The sequence below is a fragment of the Scleropages formosus genome, chromosome 7, assembly GCF_900964775.1.
Source record: "Scleropages formosus chromosome 7, fSclFor1.1, whole genome shotgun sequence".
NCBI classification, from domain to species: Eukaryota; Metazoa; Chordata; class Actinopteri; order Osteoglossiformes; family Osteoglossidae; genus Scleropages; species Scleropages formosus.
The window spans coordinates 20,581,945-20,600,549 of record NC_041812.1 but is presented as its reverse complement, the minus strand read 5'-3'; the positions used below and the strand labels follow the sequence as shown (position 1 = coordinate 20,600,549).

Below are 18,605 nucleotides of genomic sequence, written 5' to 3'. Positions count from 1 at the left end.
AGCTGTAGTACCCTTGAGCAAGGTACTTACCATAAATTGCTCCAGTAAAACAACCCAACTGTATAAATATGTAAATAATGGTAAGTGATGACTTGTAAGTCATTTTGGAGAAAAGCATCAGGAAAATGAATAAATATAACTATGACCTCAGGTGGAAGATGCTCCTTTCACAAATCAGCTTATCTTGTGGCTCTGTACATATCCTCAGTTCTGGCCAAAGCTGCTTTTCAAACATTTTCCTTTAAAACAAAAAAACAAAAAAAGGACTTCCCTTTGCCACCTGACACATGCTGTGACACTAAAAGCACAAAATCATATCTTTATGATCATTCTCACCCCCACGACTGGAGCATGAGGTTCCCCAATAAAGGACACATGGCACCCCAACCTCGAATTCCACGGTTCTCTCCAACTGCCCAAACGCCTTCCACCATCTAAACGCGCGCACACGCACACGCGCACACACACACACACACACAGATGTGGAAGAACAGGTGCTCCACATGATACCTACACAAGACAAGAGTGAAATAAACAGCGAATATGTACAAGGGCCCCGGAGGGCAGCAACAACTCAGGTTGTATGCACAAGACACGGAGGAAAAGATATGTGTTCAACAAAAGCTTAGCCCTTCTTAGTGTTAAAAAGAAGAAATGACAGAGCGCTGGACTGAACTCCACTATTACTGTACAGTTAGGGGCCTCACTCATAACTTGGCTCTGCGGCAGAAGGAAGCAGCAGCACATGGCACGAAGGGCGCAGACCACGACCACCCCGAGCACGCAGCTCTCACAGCCCCTTCCTTTCTCGCGCGCGATATTTCCCACCGCTGCGACACAGCGACCACATCGCACTCCCACGTTCTTCACGCGCTGTGGGGCCGAAGTCGACTCTGCGATTCGCGGCGCCTCGTCCGCAGCCGCGCCGAGTGCACGTTCGCGTCGCTGCGTTGCTATGGTAACGTGCCGAGAGCCGCGCCAGCTGCTGGCTCTTCTGCGCTCCCGGCGTGCGTTTAGTAAACAAGACACTATTTACCGCGACCTTTTTTTTTTTTTCTATTTCCCCCTTTTGACTAGTTAATTATTATTTAAGATCAAATCTCCGGGTGCGCTTCCCAGCGGTTCAGCGCGGCGGATTGCGCGTCCCACGAGAAGCAGACTCGGCGCGAGCGTCTACCGTCTAGGCAACGAAAACACTTGCTTTCCTCTAGAAGGTGCGATGGTGCTAAAGGTTGGCCAGCCGGGCCCGGGGACGAAAGGAGGACCGGTGGTCTCCGCAGGGGTCCTCTCGGCCCAGATCAAAGTGACGAACCGGCCGGTCACTCAACAGGGTTTGAGTGGCATGAAGACTGGCATGAAAGGACCTCAGAGACAAATCCTGGACAAGTCGTATTTCCTCGGATTGCTCCGCAGTAAAATAAGTGAACTTACGACGGAATCCAGCAAGCTGCAAAAGCAGATCGACACGTTCAACCAGGAGAACTCGGTGTACTTGGTCTACGAGAAAAGGGCTGAAGGTCTCGCTGGTGAAATCAAAGATCTTCAAGGGGAGCTGGCAGACTACAACATGCTGGTGGATAAGTTGAACACCCACACCGACATGGAGGAAGTCATACAAGACTTTAATTTGCTCAAAGTGCAGAATGACAGAGAGGGTCAAAATATGGATGTCATTTTCAGAGGTGGGCAGTCAAGAGTTACAGTTACTCCGGTACACATACTTAGCATTCCAAGAGAAAATGTGGGCTTTGCAGCAGCTTTTGCCAGTGGTACTTTTTACCTTCCACACAAGCACATTTGTGAAGAAAGGAATGTATCTTTGCAATTTCATTTCCGTAACCCCTCTCCTCATTCCTTTTGCCATTGCGTTGTTTTTCTCATCATTTTGCATTTAAATGTTTTAAATTTCTCATTTATAGCAATTCAGATCACTGCGAGGCATTTGCAGCAGCTCCTCGCTGTCACCTGTCTTCTGTAGAATCCATTGGACATTGCTGGCTCTCGGTGACAGTTCTCTCCTGAACTCAGAGCCATGGTGGAGTTGCCTTTTATGTTTTAAAAAGTGTTATACTATTAGAATTATATTATTTTCCATGTACCTTATGCCTTTATCCAAAGCCAGGTACAATGTTTACCCATTTCCAGAACAGGGTATTTATCCTGGAGTAAGATCAGTGCACAAGGGCAATACAGTAGTGACAGGAATGGTATTCAGACAGGAAATCTTCATATAACAAGCCATCATCCTGACAACAGCGAATTCCCCATGGCCACGAAGTATCATGTATCATGTGTAAATTACATGAGCACTGTGTTAATACCATAAAAGGTTACTGACATTTACATGTGCAATGAGACCAACAGGCTCGGTTCATTCACAGACTAGGCAAAGTGATGACAGAATGAAGGAAAAGCCATGAAGTAAGAAGCTCTGCTTGCTTTCCGTCCAGAACGTCACTGTCAACATTAAGCAGTTAGACAACATTTACCTGACTGCAATAAAACAGGAACGTACCATTTTCAAGCCAGTGTTTCTTACTGATTTTGATAAATATTATATCAGCTGGACTTACTAATTAAAGCAAATTCATAGAATGTGACTAATCAGAGGGATAACCAGCAGACAGTTTTTTTTTTTTTTAAATTTGCATTGTGCACGCATGCGCACAAGCTCCTGGGCTGTGAGTTTGGGTGTGGGCTCAAATCCGACTTCTGTACACGTCTTCCCTATATTCACCCGAGTTTCCTGTGGGTGTCCTGGTTTACTCCCATAGTCTAAGGACACGTGTTTTAGGTGGACTTGTGGCCCTACGTTGCCCCAACTGTGTTTGTGTTCCATTGCCCTGTGATGGGCAGGTGTCCTATCCTGTTCCTCCACAATAAGCTCTGGGCCACTGCAATCCTACATCGGATGACCTGTTATTGATAATGGGTGGATGGAATAACCAACAGTTATATTTCAGATAGTTACAGTCCTTCCTTAAGAGTTAAAACTGAATTTTCATGCTCTTAATCGCTGGTGGTTCAGAATATGAGAAATTGCAAAGTAACTTGACACTTCTGAAGCTTCTTGTCCTGATTCTTTTTAAATTTTACTCAAGCAGATTTCTTGATAATTAACTTATACTTGAATGCTGCTTCTGACTACCCACCTCTGGTTATTTCCACAGACAGACAAGAGAAAGAGGAGATGATCCGAGTGTCTGAGAACGAAGTTGATGCCGAGAAGCAGGTCACGGACACCATTTTGAAGAAAATGACCCTGCAAAATCAGGTCAAGTACACCGATATGAAAACGGCCAAAGAAGAACTCCTGCAGGAGTTAAATCGCTGTCAGCAAGAACTGGATGCCCTCATTACTCAGAAAGAAATTCTGGAAACTGGAATCACCCATTCACAGGTGAAGCAGGAAGCACTGCTGCTGCATGAAAAGTTGCAAAAACTGGAGCAACACAGAGATTCCATGGCCTCGGAAAACAACAACCTGGGCTCCACAAAGGAGAGAGAACGGTTGCTCAGACAGGTCAAGGAAGACAATCAAGACATGGCAAGTATGGAACAAGAGTTGACTCACATACAAATGAAAGCCAGCAAGATTGCTGAGAAAATCCAACAACTCGACAACGACATTGAAGGATATGAAGGGGAACAAACGCAGAAATACAAAGAATTGAAAAAAAAGGAGGAGAACATGGACAATTTTCTTGAGTCTTTTGAAGACACAAAAGCAGAGGAGCAGGAGCGTAATTTGCAGATGAGGGCTGGCATCGTGGCATTGCTTGAACACACGAGCAGGAACATGAATCGCATGAACCAAATTCCTTCTGTCTCTGCTAACGAATTAAAGTCTATGCAAGAAGATCTCGTCTTAAAGGAGACGGAAATGCACAAGTCCCAAAACACTGCTCATGGGTTAACGTCAGAGAGCCAAAAGTTGCAACAGGACTTCCAGAAGGTGGAAAAACTAGAGAGCAAAATCAAGATAGAGCTCAACGGCCTCAAAGAGAAGATCTGGCATATGAGCGAAGGCCTTTGCACCTACAATAACTTGAACGAATTTAAGGCAGCTGGAGAGGAGAAGAAAAAGAAACTGCTGGAAGACATGAAATCACTCACTCAGAAGAGAGAAACCTTTAAAAAAGCCACGGTAAAAATGACCAATGAATACGAAGCACTTAAGGCTCAGCTACAAGAAAATGAAACTCATGTGCAGCTAAGCAACTTGGAAAAGAAGTGGCAACACCATGAAAAGAACAACTATGTCACGAGGGAGTTCGTCGCGTCAAAGGGAATGGAAAGTGACTACCATCATGTTGTGAAGAATGTAATCAAACAGCTCGCGGAATACAATAAGACACTCGTAGATGCAATTCCGGCCACCAGAAGCTGAGACATCCGTCTTCTTCCATCCTCCATCCTTCATCTATGGCCCTGGATCCATCTGTATGAATAAATTCAGCATCGTAAACGGACCGAAAAGGAATACCTACATGCTCCTTGTCAATTATACTGATACAAATGTTTTGCTTAGTCATCTTTCATATATTTTAAATATATTACTTTAAATTAAATTAAGTACACATTTTTACACACTCCTACATTTTCATCGAGAATCATTGTACAAGTTGTTTTCTGTCTGATGTCAAGACACTTGTGTCTGACTAAAGTTCTTTACTATCCGGCATATTGTTTCCCCAGAAGGTTGATACCACAGATTCCTCTTTCGCCGTATTTCATACCGGGGACACCTGCTAGCATCGTGGCTAAAGGTACTGCCTTCAAAACCAGGGGTCACGGGCTCAACTCTCACCTCCTACTCTAGTGACCTTGATCAAGGTATTGAGCCTAATCTGTAACAGTAAAAATTACCGAGCTGTGCAAGTAAAAAACGTTAATTCACAGAGCATAATGCCATCTTTGCTGCCGTTACTTATATCAGCAAATTAAAAGCTACTAAGAAAAAGAACTAACAATAACACAGGATTCCGCACGAGCGACGTGGCTGCTGAGAGAATTTTTAACAGCCTTCGGCTCCATGCAGATGGAAAAGTCTTTTCCGGCGGCCCGATCGCTTCTGTATAATGGAAGTCTGACTAAAGAGCGCGAACCCATCAGCGCTGGGCAGACAGCAGGTCCTACCTTGGAGGAAGGCTTGTCAATCACGCTAAACTGCAGGCAGAGGGAAAGCTGAGGGTTACACTACATCGGTTAGTGCGCCAGCACCAGCTTCACATGGCTTTCAGAAAGAAGTGGAGAGCTTTGGAGGAACAAATGCTTGCAAACACACCGGCGCTGGGCCCGTGGCTCTCGGTCAAACCCCTGGCCGGAGGTCCGGCGAGAGCAGAATGCGATAGCTAGCCCTGTTGGCGCTATTTGGTTGGCGTTAAGCTTCCAGACATGCAGCTGAGACGTACACGGAGGTATATAGCATCCACACCAAGACAAAGTCGCTCCAACTTGTTGTATGTAACAAGAAAAAAGAACCCTCTCGAATAAAAAGAAATATTTTCTCCTGAGTTGTCTAAAACACGATGCTTTAAAATCATCTCCGAGTGCAAACGTTCACTTAAAACATGAGTCCGAAACAATTATGAAAACGTAAAACGCAAAAGTGATGAGCAAACAGCCACACGCAGCTTTTCTAATCTTCATCACCCTAACAAAAACAATACAAAGAAACCCCCCCCCCCCCCCCCCCCCCCAATTTTCTTCCCGACATTTTTCAGGAGAACGAGTACAAACATTTGAAGCTGCACTCTACTGTGTCTGCCTTATTCAGTCTCGGGGTTTCTCTCCAAGTCGTTTTTGAACTACACTCAACAGCATTGTAGCTATTGGTTTGACATTCCAGAAAAAAGAGCCTTTTTTTTTTATACACTGGGTGACCAGAAGCCTTTGTCCTTAAACACCGTGGGGAACCAGTCGTAGAGGAATGACGCAACAAAGTATTCACGGACGGATTTCCCGCAGAAATCGTTTCTGTGGCTTAACAAAGAGCAGCACGATAAAGACGGAAGTAACAAAGAGACCTAAGGCGCTTCTTCTGGCGACAAACGCAACGTCCATCCCCTCATCCGTCCGCACGGGGACAGAATTCGAGGCAAAGTCCAGTCGTCTTTTTGCTGTGTTGGCTACAAAAAAGATGTTCGATGGTGCGTGTCCATCCTCGTCGCCCTCGCCCGAGGAAGACGGCGGTTCCTCGGTGAACTGGGCGCGCACGGCGTCCTGCACGCGCGCTCAGTCGGACCGGAGTCGTCGCCGTGAGACGTTGTGCATTTTTTGGAGCGAGGACACCCTTGCGACGCACGCCGTACGTGTGCTGCATTAAGGTTTGGGGCTCAAGTAGGGGTGTGCGGCACAGCTGTGTTCATGCTCCACAGCTGCGGTGGCCATCAGCCTTCTGGGCAGGTGTTTCATTTCCTTCCTAAAGAAGAGCGAGTGAGATACGGGTGTCTACAGGTCCGATCAGGAAACCTCACAAACGCCACATGGTCCGTGGTGGCTGCATGTGGAGGAGTCTTTGAACACCTACACACACTTGTGCGCACACACTTCCAAGCGGCTGTGTTGTTTCTTGCTGAGGGGACCATGCATAGAGCAACACAAACAAGAGAGTCAAAATCAAACCGTCTCCTTGACGAAGAAAAAAAAAAAAACCGAAGAATAGACGGCACGGAGCTCCAGGGGACTCCCAAGTTCTTCTCAAGATCCTCCTTAGACCTGCTTCTCTTGCTGAGAACTGCTGCAGGGAGGTGGATCCCCTGGGGAAGGAGTGGGGGACTCTTGGTGAAGATCTAGGGTCAAAGGGCGCTCGCTCCATGGGTGGCGGACTGCTTCCCGTGGACCGCACCCCCCCAAAGTACCTCTCCCCACACTGGCCCTGTAGGGGGGCATGATGGGAGGGAAATGGAATCCAGGCCAGGGGAGAAACAAACCAGGACGGGAAGGTGGAGGATGTGCGGTGCCCCTCACTGGCTGGGGTAGGTGCGGTAGTGTTCTGGGGGCTGTCGGCTGCGGCTCACGGCGACCGCACTGTGGCGTTCCGGTGGGAGGCGAGAGGGAAGCAGATCCGCGTCGGGCTCCGTCTGCGAGCTGCTGAACATGTCACCTGGAGGATGGGTGTGCTTAGTCAGGGGATGAGTGTAATTAAAACGGGCAGCAAATAAAAACGACTTTTTCTGAGAGCAATGCATAAAACACTGCTGACAGGCTTGACGGAACGAAAATGGGTGTCAGGAATACGCCCTGAGGGCAAAGACTCCTGGCTGATGGAGACCTCATTTGGCCAAAGCGAAGGGCAATCGGGAGGACTGTGTCCTCCCAGCATACCGTTGGTGGAGTCCAGGCTCCCCTGGTTGCCCGTGATGTGGTGCCAGAAGGCGCTGCGGGGCAGGATGGCGGTGGGCGTGCAGGGGTATGATCCTGCCTCTGAGCCCTTCGACAGCAACTGTGAGCAGCAGGGGAACAAAAAAAAAGCTCTGTCACCCTTGTTCTATCACCTTCCTCATCCCTTTGGAGGGTAGCAGCCATGCACATTGAACAAAAAAAAAAAAAAAAAAAAACACATTCAGTGCATTTGAATCACAGTTCAGCACTCAGCAGGAACCTTTTCCAGTATGTTCGAAAACAGGAGCTTTATGGTTTTCCTCAGTATTTACATCTACAGTAAAAGTACTATTAGATGAAAAACAGAATGCCCAAACAAGTTACTCGTAAAAATATACTTGAGTAAGGATGAAAGTATCTGATCAAAAACACTTCCCAGGATCAAGACAGTTTGACTGAAATGAGGCTTTTTCATCTCCTGAACCAGCACTTTACAATAATTAGAAAATGCGAGTGCAAGAACACTTTGACCGAGTTTGAACGAGTTCCACTGTCTACCCTGACTAAGTTTTCCCGTTCTGTTCCGACACTTGCTCTCTACCTGTTGGGAAAAGTGAACATGCCATTGCTGTTCGATGTGTCCAGTATCTCACTTTGAGAACATTTTAGTCAAACAAATTCACCTCGTTTCAACTCAACCTCAATATCCCGCTCAAATGTTCCACCTGTCTTAAACATGGAAAGAGGAAATCTTCTAATACGCTGTGACATGTGTTTTATCCTCAGTTTTTTTGTTTTGACCACGTGATGGGAGAACAGAAGGGCACAGTCACAACATCTCAGAGTCATGAGCTATGCACAGAGACACTGCTGAGCTGTACCATTAATTCTCCTGAACCGCAACCAGATAAGTTGTTAGTCAAAGCGGGACAAAACTGAGCAAAAATCTCTGATTGGTCGAGAATAAAGGACAGCCAATGACATCCACAGAAGACAGTTTAAATTAAAATCGCATTAAAGGTGACGACTGGTTTAACGTTAAACGTGAAAAATAACACAAACAGGGTGACAGAAACATGACGGACTAAAAGGGCGTATTTCTTTACAAATGCACTCACTAAAATACGTTGATTCCAAAAACTACTCTGAAAGGCATAATTTTCCCAGAAATTTATGTTAGTATAAGGAACAGAATAAATGCAACTCATTACCACCCATCTCTATATGTGAGACACAATCTAAAAAGATGACAGCGTGCAGTTCATATCTATGTTATGACACGCACGTGTGTGTGTGTGTGTGTGTGTGTGTGTGTGTGTGTGTGTGTGTGTGTACGCGCATTCCTTACCCTGCTGTTTTTCTCCATCTCCATGAGGACCTTCTTGTGCTGCTCTGCAATGGCCAGTGTGGCTGAGTGGACCCTCTGATAGATCTGCTCTCCCTCTCTGGTCTGGAAGGTGTAGAGACCCTCACCGCTGTCACACATCCTGTAGTACACGTCACACAGGGTGAGCCTCATTCTTGCAGACAAACACAGGAACGAGGGGTTGTCTGCACACACCCACCACGTCAGACATCCCATTTTTAGCCACGGACTCAATAATTACAGGTGGTCCCCAATTTACGATGGTTCCACTTACGATTTTTTTCCGCTTCACTATGGTGAGCTGGCAATAGACGTTCAGTAGAACGCGTGCTTCGAATTTTGAATTTTGATCTTTTTTCCCGGGCAAGCGATACGCGGAGCAATACTCTCTCGCGATGCCGTGCGACGACAGCGATCCGCACCTCCCAGTCTGTCACGCAGAGGTGTGTATTAGGTGTATTAAATGCATTTTCGGCTTACGATATTTTCGACTTACGGCGGTTTTGGGGAACATAACCCCATCGTAAATTGGGGACCACCTGTATAGAAATACGAACTGAAGGCTGAATAAGAATTCCCGTCAAAAAAAATACAAAAGCAAAAATATAAATGCACATTTAAAAAGACTCACGGTCACTGTAAAATGTACACGTTGCATAAAATTTCGCAGAGCGTATATCGTTTACTCGGTTAGCCGACACTTCTCTCCAAAGCAACTTAGAGCGTTAATCTACCAACAATTATTTACCCATTTGTACTGCTGGGTAATTTCGCTAGACAACTTAAGATAAGTAGCTATCTTCGAGGGTACTACAGCTGGAGGTGGGATTTGAACCTACAACCTTTGGGCCCGACAGGTCTAACCAGTACACTACCAGCTGCCCCAGAGACTCTCCTAGACAGCAGGTGGCCTAGTGGTTAGAGGCACTGCCTGTCACTTAAAAAAACCCGGGTTTGAATTTCAACTCTTGCTGTAGTTCCCCTGCCTGAAGCTCTTAACCTACATTGCTCTAGAAGATATCAGCTTGCCATACAAAATATGTAAATCAGTGTAAATCAGTAGCTTCAGAGAAAAGCATCAGCTGAAGGAATCGACGGAAACGTAAGCATGTTGCGCTGCGCACATACGCCCGAGCTTCCGCAAGGGGGCAGTATATCCTCTCCCTCGCGGGAGGCCAGAGAAAACCGCTGCCCCTTACAGAGGCCCTGCCCACGCTGAGGAATGCAGTCTTACTTCATATCAATGAGAATCAAACCCGGGAAGCGATAAGGAGCGGCTATCTTCCGCTGCGTTCGGTCAAGAGCGTCACGCAGCAGGGGCGAGTCAATGACACGTCTCGTTCCCCTTCGGCCGGCCTCAGAGGCGAGGGGAGGGGCTGGCGTCGCCGCCTTATCGAACGGCACGTACTGAGCAGGAGGAAGGGGACGATCGGTGCCGCCTCACGCTCCCAGCGACACTTTCAAGCCCGAATGTGAAGTTGCTACCACGCCCATCACCAAAGCCACACCTCTGCCAATGCTTAATTCCCATTCAGTGCCCGCGCTTCCCCGCCTTCGCCATCTCTCTCCCGCCTCCGCCGCCCTGCCGAACGCCAGCCGCCGTCCTCTCCGGCTTTTTCGCTCTCCCCGTCAAGCTGAAGCGCGCTCGGACCGAGGCGGGGGCGTCCAACTTTCGCTGGCCAAGGGCCGCAGACACAAGCGACACGCTGAATCTTGCACGTCTACGCTGAAAAACTGTTTATTTTATTCTCTTTCATTTAACTGCGATAGGTGTGTATAACCATATTATCATGTGATTCAACAGGATTTATAGTACAGGCGGTCCTCCGCTTACAAGGGCCGCCCCATCAACCTCATATTTTTTTGAGCCCCGACGTTTGCTTATAACGTCTAGTGACGACGGCTCCACGTGCTGTACAACTCCTATAAGGCATCACATTTCTTGTTGTTTGGGTGTCAGGCTGTGTTTGGTGTCCATGACTGATTGCATTTTGTTTGCAAAACTTCTCATTTCTGATTGCCCAGAAGTAACCTTTTATAAAGAGTGGCTACAGAGCAAAAAAAGTGAGGACCCCTTTTTTCTTAAGGAATACCATACAGTATCCATAACTAATTACCTATTATTATTAGAAACTGGGGGGTGCGGTGGCGCAGTGGGTTGGACTACAGTCCTGCTGTCCGGTGGGTCTGGGGTTCGAGTCCCGCTTGGGGTACCTTGTGACGGACTGGCGTCCCGTCCTGGGTGTGTCTCCTCCCCCTCCGGCCTTACGCCCTGTGTTACCGGGTAGGCTCCGGTTCCCCCGTGACCCCGTGTGGGACAAGCGGTTCTGAAAATGTGTGTGTGTGTGTGTGTATTAGAAACTGCCCATTGCCCCGAGCGGAGTTGCGGCGAACCGGAGCCTAGCCCGGTAACACAGGGCGCGGGAGAGGACACACTCCGGACGGGACGCCAGTTCACCACAAGGCACCCCAAGCAGGACTCGAACCCCAGACCCGCCGGAGAGCAGGCACCAGCTGAACCTTCCGCGCCACCACACCCCCCCGTTCTAAATTGCTACTGTTCTAATAATGTGTGAATAATATGTGAAATTAGCAAAAAGATATAACAAAGCCCTATTATTCAACTTCGCATCATGCATGTTGAGTGTTTATGCATCCTTACGGTTCCTTATGGTATCCTTATGGATTTTCAAGTAACAACGAAGCCAATTTACGACGGGCTCGCTGCAACGGCACTCTGTCGTAAGAGGAGAACAACGGTGTTTACGGTAGGCATAACATATTTTAATGATTTTACGAACGCTGTTGGGGGCCGCACCTTGGACCCCCTCATCTGAGGGAATGTGGCAAGGGGAATTCGTTATCGCTCTCATTTCAGAGCCATTGTGGCATCTGTCTCGCTCTCGGTCTCCGCCCCAGCCCCGCCCCCGCTCCCGCCCCCGCCCCTACCTGCCGGCCTCAAAGGTAAAGCGCGTAGCGTCGCGGCCGTAGCGACGTAGCGAGCAGAGCGGCCACGTGACCAGCTTGGTGCGGGGGTTGTGGATGTCCCACAGGTAGATGTTCTCGTGCGTTATCTGCATCATGCACTCCCCATAGATGTCCAGGTTGGGACAAGGCAGCAGGAACACGTTGAAGCGCTCTGCTGGGAGAACACAAGTCCATCGTCACACAGGGCCCGGCTCTCGCTCGGCTCGCGCGCCCCTGGCGCTCGGACCGGGGCCTCGGGGTGACTTTTCCACCGCGCGCAGCTCACCCGTGTGCTCGCACTGCACTCCCGCCGCCAGCAGGTCCGGCTCCCCGAGGCTGATGTCGTTGAGGCGGTTTCCAAGGCACTCGATGGACAGGGTCTTGTACCACTCCTCGGCTTCCAGCTCTGGAACGAGAACAGGAAGCGAAGCTCATTAGTTCACCGTAGGAAAAGGATGGATGAGAGCGAATTAATAATAACATGAAGGGTTCCCATTGGATCGCGAAGGTTTGATGAGGACAGATGATTTAAATTTTCCTAATAATACATGCTGACTTTGATGGATCGCCGATGTACCCGCTCTTAATTAACCAGAGCAACAGCAGGAGTGAGAAGCGCAAAGGAACAAGACAAGGGGGCTGAGGGGGAGTGGCCCGGCAGCGTACCTGAGTCACAGGTGAAGGTGCGCGAGGTGTCGTCCGAGAAGACGATGGCCACCGCCTGCCGCTTGGTTTCCCGCGGAAGTCTCGTCACGTTCTTCACGTTGCTGATCTCGGTCACCTGGGGGGTGGCGATGCGAGCGAGTCAGGGTTCGGCCGAGGTACGAGAACGGGAGGCGGAAATGAACGGACTGGGAACGGCAAGGAAGGGCTGGACTCGGGGACAAAGGCACGCTGATGGAAAGGGTTACGGGCACGGCTTTTCAGGAAGGACAAAGAAGAGCTGAGACTGCTGGGAAAATGAGACCGCGAGGCCCGGTGTACTAGTTCAGCCGAACATAATGGGGTGGAGAAAGAAATTGTCCGACAAAAGGAACGGAAAGGCTGGCTGTGGCGCGGGAGATCAGATACAGGGTGAAAAGTGGATGAGATTGCAGGGCATCTAAGGGCACGTCAAAGAGAGCACAGATGTGACACGCACACAGCTGTGAGTGTGCCTGTGCGTGTGCCTGTGCGTGTGTGTCGGGCCTTCTTTCCGTTTCCCTGTCCGTTCTGATGTGCCTCATGGCAGCACGGCTAACATTTCCCCAACACCAGCTACTTCGTGTTTGAATTCCTTTCGATAGAAGTATGACCGTGAGCCTGCCTGCTTTACTGATGCTGCAGTAATAATAATAATTATTATTATAAGAATATACACGCGCGTTCTGAAACGGCTTGTCCCTTGCGGGGTCGCGGGGAGCCGGAGCCCAACCCGGCAGCACAGGGCGTAAGGCCGGAGGGGGAGGGGACACACCCAGGACGGGACGCCAGTCTGCCACAAGGCACCCCAAGCGGGACTCGAACCCCAGACCCACCTTAGAGCAGGACCCGGTCCAACCCACTGTGCCCCCCTCATTATTATAATTATTATTATTTAAAAAATATCCATTCAATTTCAATAAGCACTTTGTCCTGAGCACTGTTGTGGCAATATGGAGCCTAAGGGTGAGGCGTTTACCCCATATTGGACACCAGTCCATCAGAGGGTCAAAATAATAACAACTTTATTTATTCATACAAATTTTGCAGCTCGTACTGCTTTACAAAAAGCGAAAATGTACACTTTACAGCCCACTAAGGCTCACCTTAGCATTCTACAGAAATAATGTGTCGTTTGTATACTGCAGCTACAAATTGAGCACAAGGTATTGATCACATTATTATTAGCATTCTCAGTGTAAGAAAGACAGGTCAACTGAAATTATTTCAAGATTTTATGATGTAATTTGCGTAAACGTGAATGTAATTCAATGCCACACACAAACACATTTCCCCCATCCAGCCTTCCCCGAGTATAAAAAACAACAACTTAACCATCATGATATAAGTAGCATCTTCATCATTAAAAAAAATCCCAGGTCAACTTATTTTTACTTCATAAAATATTTTCATTATTTACATATTTCAGTAGTGCGGGCAGGCCTTCCATGTGCGTGCACTATGCACATTAAATCTGTTGTTCACTAACTTCGAAAGCGCCGCCCCCACCCTTTTATCCTAAACAGATCGCATACAAGTGGTATTTCAGCACCCAAACTTTGTTCTTTAATACCGTGAGCCGAGTCGAGTGCACCTTTTTCGAGGCTTCGCTCTTATTATAAAAATGTAATAATACACTATTAGCAATGTATTTATGTACAGGCCTTTTTAAATGGCGCCAAAAATATCAGATGAGAAATAAACCCTCCAAAAACACAGCTTGATCCCCCCCCCCCCCCCCCCGGGTGTTTTTCCAGTGTGATAGACATCTCCGGTTGGGCTGCAGCTGCGTGTCTTGTGAGCGGACGACTCCGGCACCTTGGGGCAGGCCCTGATGTAGGCAGACTTCTCGTCCGGGTACTTCTCCAACCGCCGGGGCCCTTTGCTCGACGACTTCTTAAACACCAGCCAACAGCGGCGGTAGATCTGGAAGAGACAGCGTTCGCCCATCGGTCAGCTGCTGCTCGCACTTACTCGTTGGTCAGGCATCGCTGACGCTGACTCACACATCAGTCACGGCTGAGGTTCACGCACCGGTCAGGCATCGCTAGCACGCGCTCGCCCACGAGGCTTTGCCAACACGCAAGCCGGAAAGCCGCCGCGAACCGTCACGCAATCATAGCTAATGTGGCCATTCCGTAATCGTAATGACTGGGCCTCTCCTTCTGGACTGTGCAGTTCGTGACATTATACTAATACATTCCGGTCAGAAAAACTTAAAAGCACTTTTCGGAGCCGCTGGATTGTTCGGAACGGCGTAACCTGGACCTCAGTTCATAAAGTCAGTGACGGTAATATATAAAATCTGTGTTAGCGCATAATGGAAGAGAGATAGAGACATGGATTCTGCACCAGTACACAGAAGGATTATTACGAAGGATAAATCCTTGGTGCAAACATTTGCTTTGCAACACGCACGCACGCACACACTATCTGAAACCACCTGTCCCAAACGGGTCGCAGCGAACCGGAGCCTAACCGGGCAACACAGGGCGCAAGGGACACATCCAAGACAGGATGCCAGTCCGTCACAAGGCACCCCAGGCGGGACTCGAACCCTGGACCCACCGGAAAACAGGGCCTGTTCAAACTCACCGCACCACCGCACCCCCCTTTACAACACGTAACACCTTTTAATTTCCAAAAAGAAACTGGGTGATCAAAATTCGGAACCAACGGGTTTATGTGTCGATTATGCAGTATGGAGAAGTAAGAATATAAAATGAGAATGTCTCTTAAAATAAGATATAAAATTCTACAAAGTCACATTTCTGCAGACGCTCCCCAGCAAATGTACCGGGCTTTTATTCAGAGCTTTTTATGGACTTGAATTCATTATTGTAAAAGATTTACGATTCCACGACTTTATACAGCTGAAAATTTACTAAGGCAATTCATGTCACGCATTTTGCTTGATATAAAGCCTGCTTGTGTAAAATCTATACGATAAATCACAGTTTTTTTCTGTTATCCACAGGAAAAAAAAACTGAGTATCCTACTCTGCTGTAGTAATACTGTCAGAACAGGGATGTGGCTGTAAATATGGAAAGGAAACAAAAATGCTGTGTTTCAGAATGACGTCCAGAAAGGTTTCAGAGAAAGAAAACAAAGTTTAACCTAGCCAATTTAAAATGGGAATACTAACACATATTTAGGGCTAAAAATAAACTTAATGGGGAACTTCGTCTTGGCAGGGAATACAATGAAAGCAAAAGCATACGCCGAACGCATTCTGAACCAGAAGAGAATACTGAAACTCCTCTCAAACTGATCCGTAAGTTGAAATATGTCGAAAAATGTCCGGTGTGCCACTTATCCAGGTGAGCAGTCCTGTAGTGGCGCATGCCACCTGCTCAGGTAAAATGGGATTCTGTTAACATGAACTATGACCCAAGGAAAACGGCATATTTTCTTGTACAACAGCGTCCAGCACTGGCACAGCCATAGAGCTCGGTCAGTTCTCGTGCAGCACATTCCCTAAAATCTGCACAGCTATAAGATCTGAGGGAAAGGGGCACCGACAGGGTATAGCAATGAAGAAAACCTAAGACACGCTGGGAAAATCTCAGTCAACACTAAGAGATGTGAGTGAAGTCCCAACGAGGCTCATTCTGTCCTGCTGTGCCAAGCGGTCGCAACAGGGACTCCGCCGTCCCCAAACCGTGTGAAACGTCAAACAAAAGCGTACAAAATATTTTTGACTGTTATGCTAAATATGTATATGAGCAAAGTGTTTAACGCTCTTCCACTAAAGAAATTAACATTTGATCTGTATGAGAAAGGAACTGAGGAATCTGTGGACACCCTTCTGGAACTTATTAGATAGAGCTGCACGATCCAACCAATCGACATCTGCAACCGCTTGTCCCGAAGCGAGCCGGCGCTTACCTGGCAACACGGGGCGCAAGGCCGAAGGGGGAGGGGACGCACCCTGAACGGGACCCCATTCCACCGCAAAGCACGCTCAGCAGTGCTCCAACCCCAGACCCACAATAAAGCGGGCACCACGCTCCCCAGTTTTATGATCATACCTGTGAACTATTCTAATCTTTTGCCCTTCTATCCTCGTTTTATGTATATGAAGGTATTTGCAATTTCTCTGTATGCTGTCTCTGTGCTGTTCCGATCCAGCGTTGCTCTGTTGCTAATAATAATTTTAAAAAAGAGACAAAAAGCTGACTAGAGTAGGTGGTAGTATAGGGGTTTGCACTACTAGCTTTAGACCCAAAGGTTGCTGGTTCAAATCCCACCTGCAGTACTCTTGAGTGAAGTACTTACCTTGAATTGTGCCAGTAAAAGTGCACAAATGGAAAAAAATAGTGCAAGTAGCTTAACATGGTAAGTCACTTTGGAGAAAAGTTTCAGACAAACGTGAACAAAAAATTGGAGTTGTCTCCCAATCCTCAACATGATGACAAAAGCTGGCTAATAATGGTCTTTCACATCATGACAGGCTCTCAGCTGAATGGTAGAGGTGAAATGAGAGACATGCTGGTACACGGTTGCTTGCAGCTTCTGCAAGTACAATCAACCGAGAGAGCAGCTCTATTTTACCCCAGAATGTGAGAAAGTACAGCTAAAGAAGTCAACATCCCAGGAATAAAGTTGCTATAATTGAACCAACTGCTTGGGGGGAGGGCACCATGTTCACACTGTATACAAGATACACAGACAGAGACAGAAGAGAAGAGCAAAAGCTCGTCCAAAGCACACCGGGTCCTCATTTACTCCCCTCCCATTCGATCCATTTTTCCTCGACGTTGCTGAGTTTCATTTTTTTGGCTCGATGTTTTAACTGACCTTCGTATCGACGGCCGGTGCCGGATGGTTAAATTCCTTTGTCGTTTATTATACGCTATGCCGAGAGAACGGGCAGGATGGGATGGACAAGATTGCGAGAGAAGGAGGGAGGGGGCACATGGCCTGACATCTGAATATTGCATACAAGACAATTTTACCGTGCATAAGTTATTGAAGAAAGAAGTCGTGCACACAAGCTGTCTCGCGGGCGTAATGAGAAATCTGTCTCCGGAATGCTAGCAGACATTCCGTTGCTGCGGAGACCACGATTGTCGATTCCGACTCGACTCGAGGCCCCGCCGCCGCACCGCTTCTGGCTTATTTCGTGCGCGAGATGAAAGAAAGGCCGGCCCCTTTTATATTTACATGTGATGTGGCCCACCCTTCGGGAGCAGACCCCCCGTTACCAAGGAAACCTTAACGCGCGACTCTAGACTACGTGCCAGGCCTTGGCCCGCGGCCCGCCGGACGAGCTCCACCCGCCCCGTCTGCTCAGAAGGAGGAGAGCCGCAGGGGGTCCACGCGTGAACCTCCGAGCCCCGTGAGCCCCACGCCACGGCGTGAAAAGACGGGGTGATGCCGGAACCACGACGAGCAGCGTCACGGACGGAGGCGGACGTCTGAGGACAGAGCAGTTCCTCTTACATATATGAATGAGGCTCGACGGAGACGTAATAATGATCGGTGCTTAGAATGGAGAAGTGCGCTGCTGCGTACGGTACGTGCGCGGATGAATGGAGAGCGCAGTCTGAGTCGTTTTCCAGCGTGCGCGGAGAAGCAACAAAGCCTTCCCCTAAACTGCATGCCCCGTATATATATGCAATTTTAATCTGGAGAGCGCACAAAGCGAAACTTGAAGGAAGGGGAGCGCCGGCTCGGCTACAAAAACACACACAGCCGGCGACGTCGTCTCCTCTGCGGACTCACTGTTTATTGTGTGTCAGACGACTTAATGAAGAGCGGTAATACCCAGAGATAATAATGAATTAGTTTGAAGCTCTAATATCATTTCGTCCTTTAAACCTCCTTATTATACGAAATGCAGCATCATTACCGGCCGCGGTGCGAGTGACGGAAGAGAAGGACTTCAATTCGGCGTATAGGCCGGTTACGGCACAAAAAGACAGGGAGGAAGAAAGTGAAGATGATGAATACAGGAATGTGTGAAATAAGATACGAGAAGGAGAGTGCGCTGTCAGAGATTCGCTGCTGAAATTAAACTTGCCATCAGTATCTTTCTTTTGTGTGTGTGCGTGTGTGTGTGTGTGTGTGTGTGTGTGTGTGTGTGTGTGTGATCATGTACACTAAAAAGCTTGCACAATACTAATGGTGACTAAACTGGCTGAAGGAAAGAGTCAAACCCCAGCAAACACACACACACACACACACACACACACACAGGCTGAAACCGCTTGTCCTGAGCGGGGTTGTGGCGAATCAGAGCGTAACCCGGCAACACAGGGC

At 48.1% G+C, this 18,605-nt stretch overlaps 2 protein-coding genes across 4 annotated transcripts in view; one reads left to right on the top strand and one right to left on the bottom strand.

Moving 5' to 3' along the window:
• Nucleotides 1–81: 81 nt before the first annotated feature.
• On the top strand, nt 82–5,674 carry LOC108926310 (intraflagellar transport protein 74 homolog). Its single transcript, XM_018738923.2, has 2 exons — nt 82–1,682; nt 3,171–5,674. Exons 1-2 carry the CDS (start codon nt 1,220–1,222, stop codon nt 4,388–4,390), a joined length of 1,683 nt encoding a protein of 560 aa, XP_018594439.1. The 5' UTR covers nt 82–1,219; the 3' UTR covers nt 4,391–5,674.
• A 43-nt stretch (nt 5,675–5,717) lies between these two features.
• Nucleotides 5,718–18,605, bottom strand: part of dok4 (docking protein 4) — a 63,177-nt gene continuing 50,289 nt past the window's right edge. For 2 of the 3 annotated variants that reach the window (XM_018738919.2, XM_018738921.2), the window contains 7 exons: nt 14,159–14,266; nt 12,326–12,440; nt 11,946–12,065; nt 11,642–11,834; nt 8,675–8,813; nt 7,330–7,447; nt 5,718–7,108 (listed from right to left, as the gene is read on the bottom strand). In XM_018738919.2, the coding sequence (XP_018594435.1) occupies nt 6,969–7,108; nt 7,330–7,447; nt 8,675–8,813; nt 11,642–11,834; nt 11,946–12,065; nt 12,326–12,440; nt 14,159–14,266 (933 nt within the window). In that variant the 3' untranslated portion in view covers nt 5,718–6,968. The remainder of the gene's footprint in view (nt 7,109–7,329; nt 7,448–8,674; nt 8,814–11,641; nt 11,835–11,945; nt 12,066–12,325; nt 12,441–14,158; nt 14,267–18,605) is intronic. The other variant, XM_018738922.2, reaches the window with a different exon arrangement.

What these genes read in the sequence shown, in the direction of transcription:
- LOC108926310 (XM_018738923.2), top strand. Translation starts at nt 1,220, where the DNA reads ATGGTGCTAAAGGTTGGCCAGCCGGGCCCGGGGACGAAAGGAGGACCG. An exon ending in TATGGATGTCATTTTCAGAG is followed by an intron (nt 1,683 to 3,170) that starts GTGGGCAGTCAA and finishes TTATTTCCACAG; the next exon opens with ACAGACAAGAGAAAGAGGAG.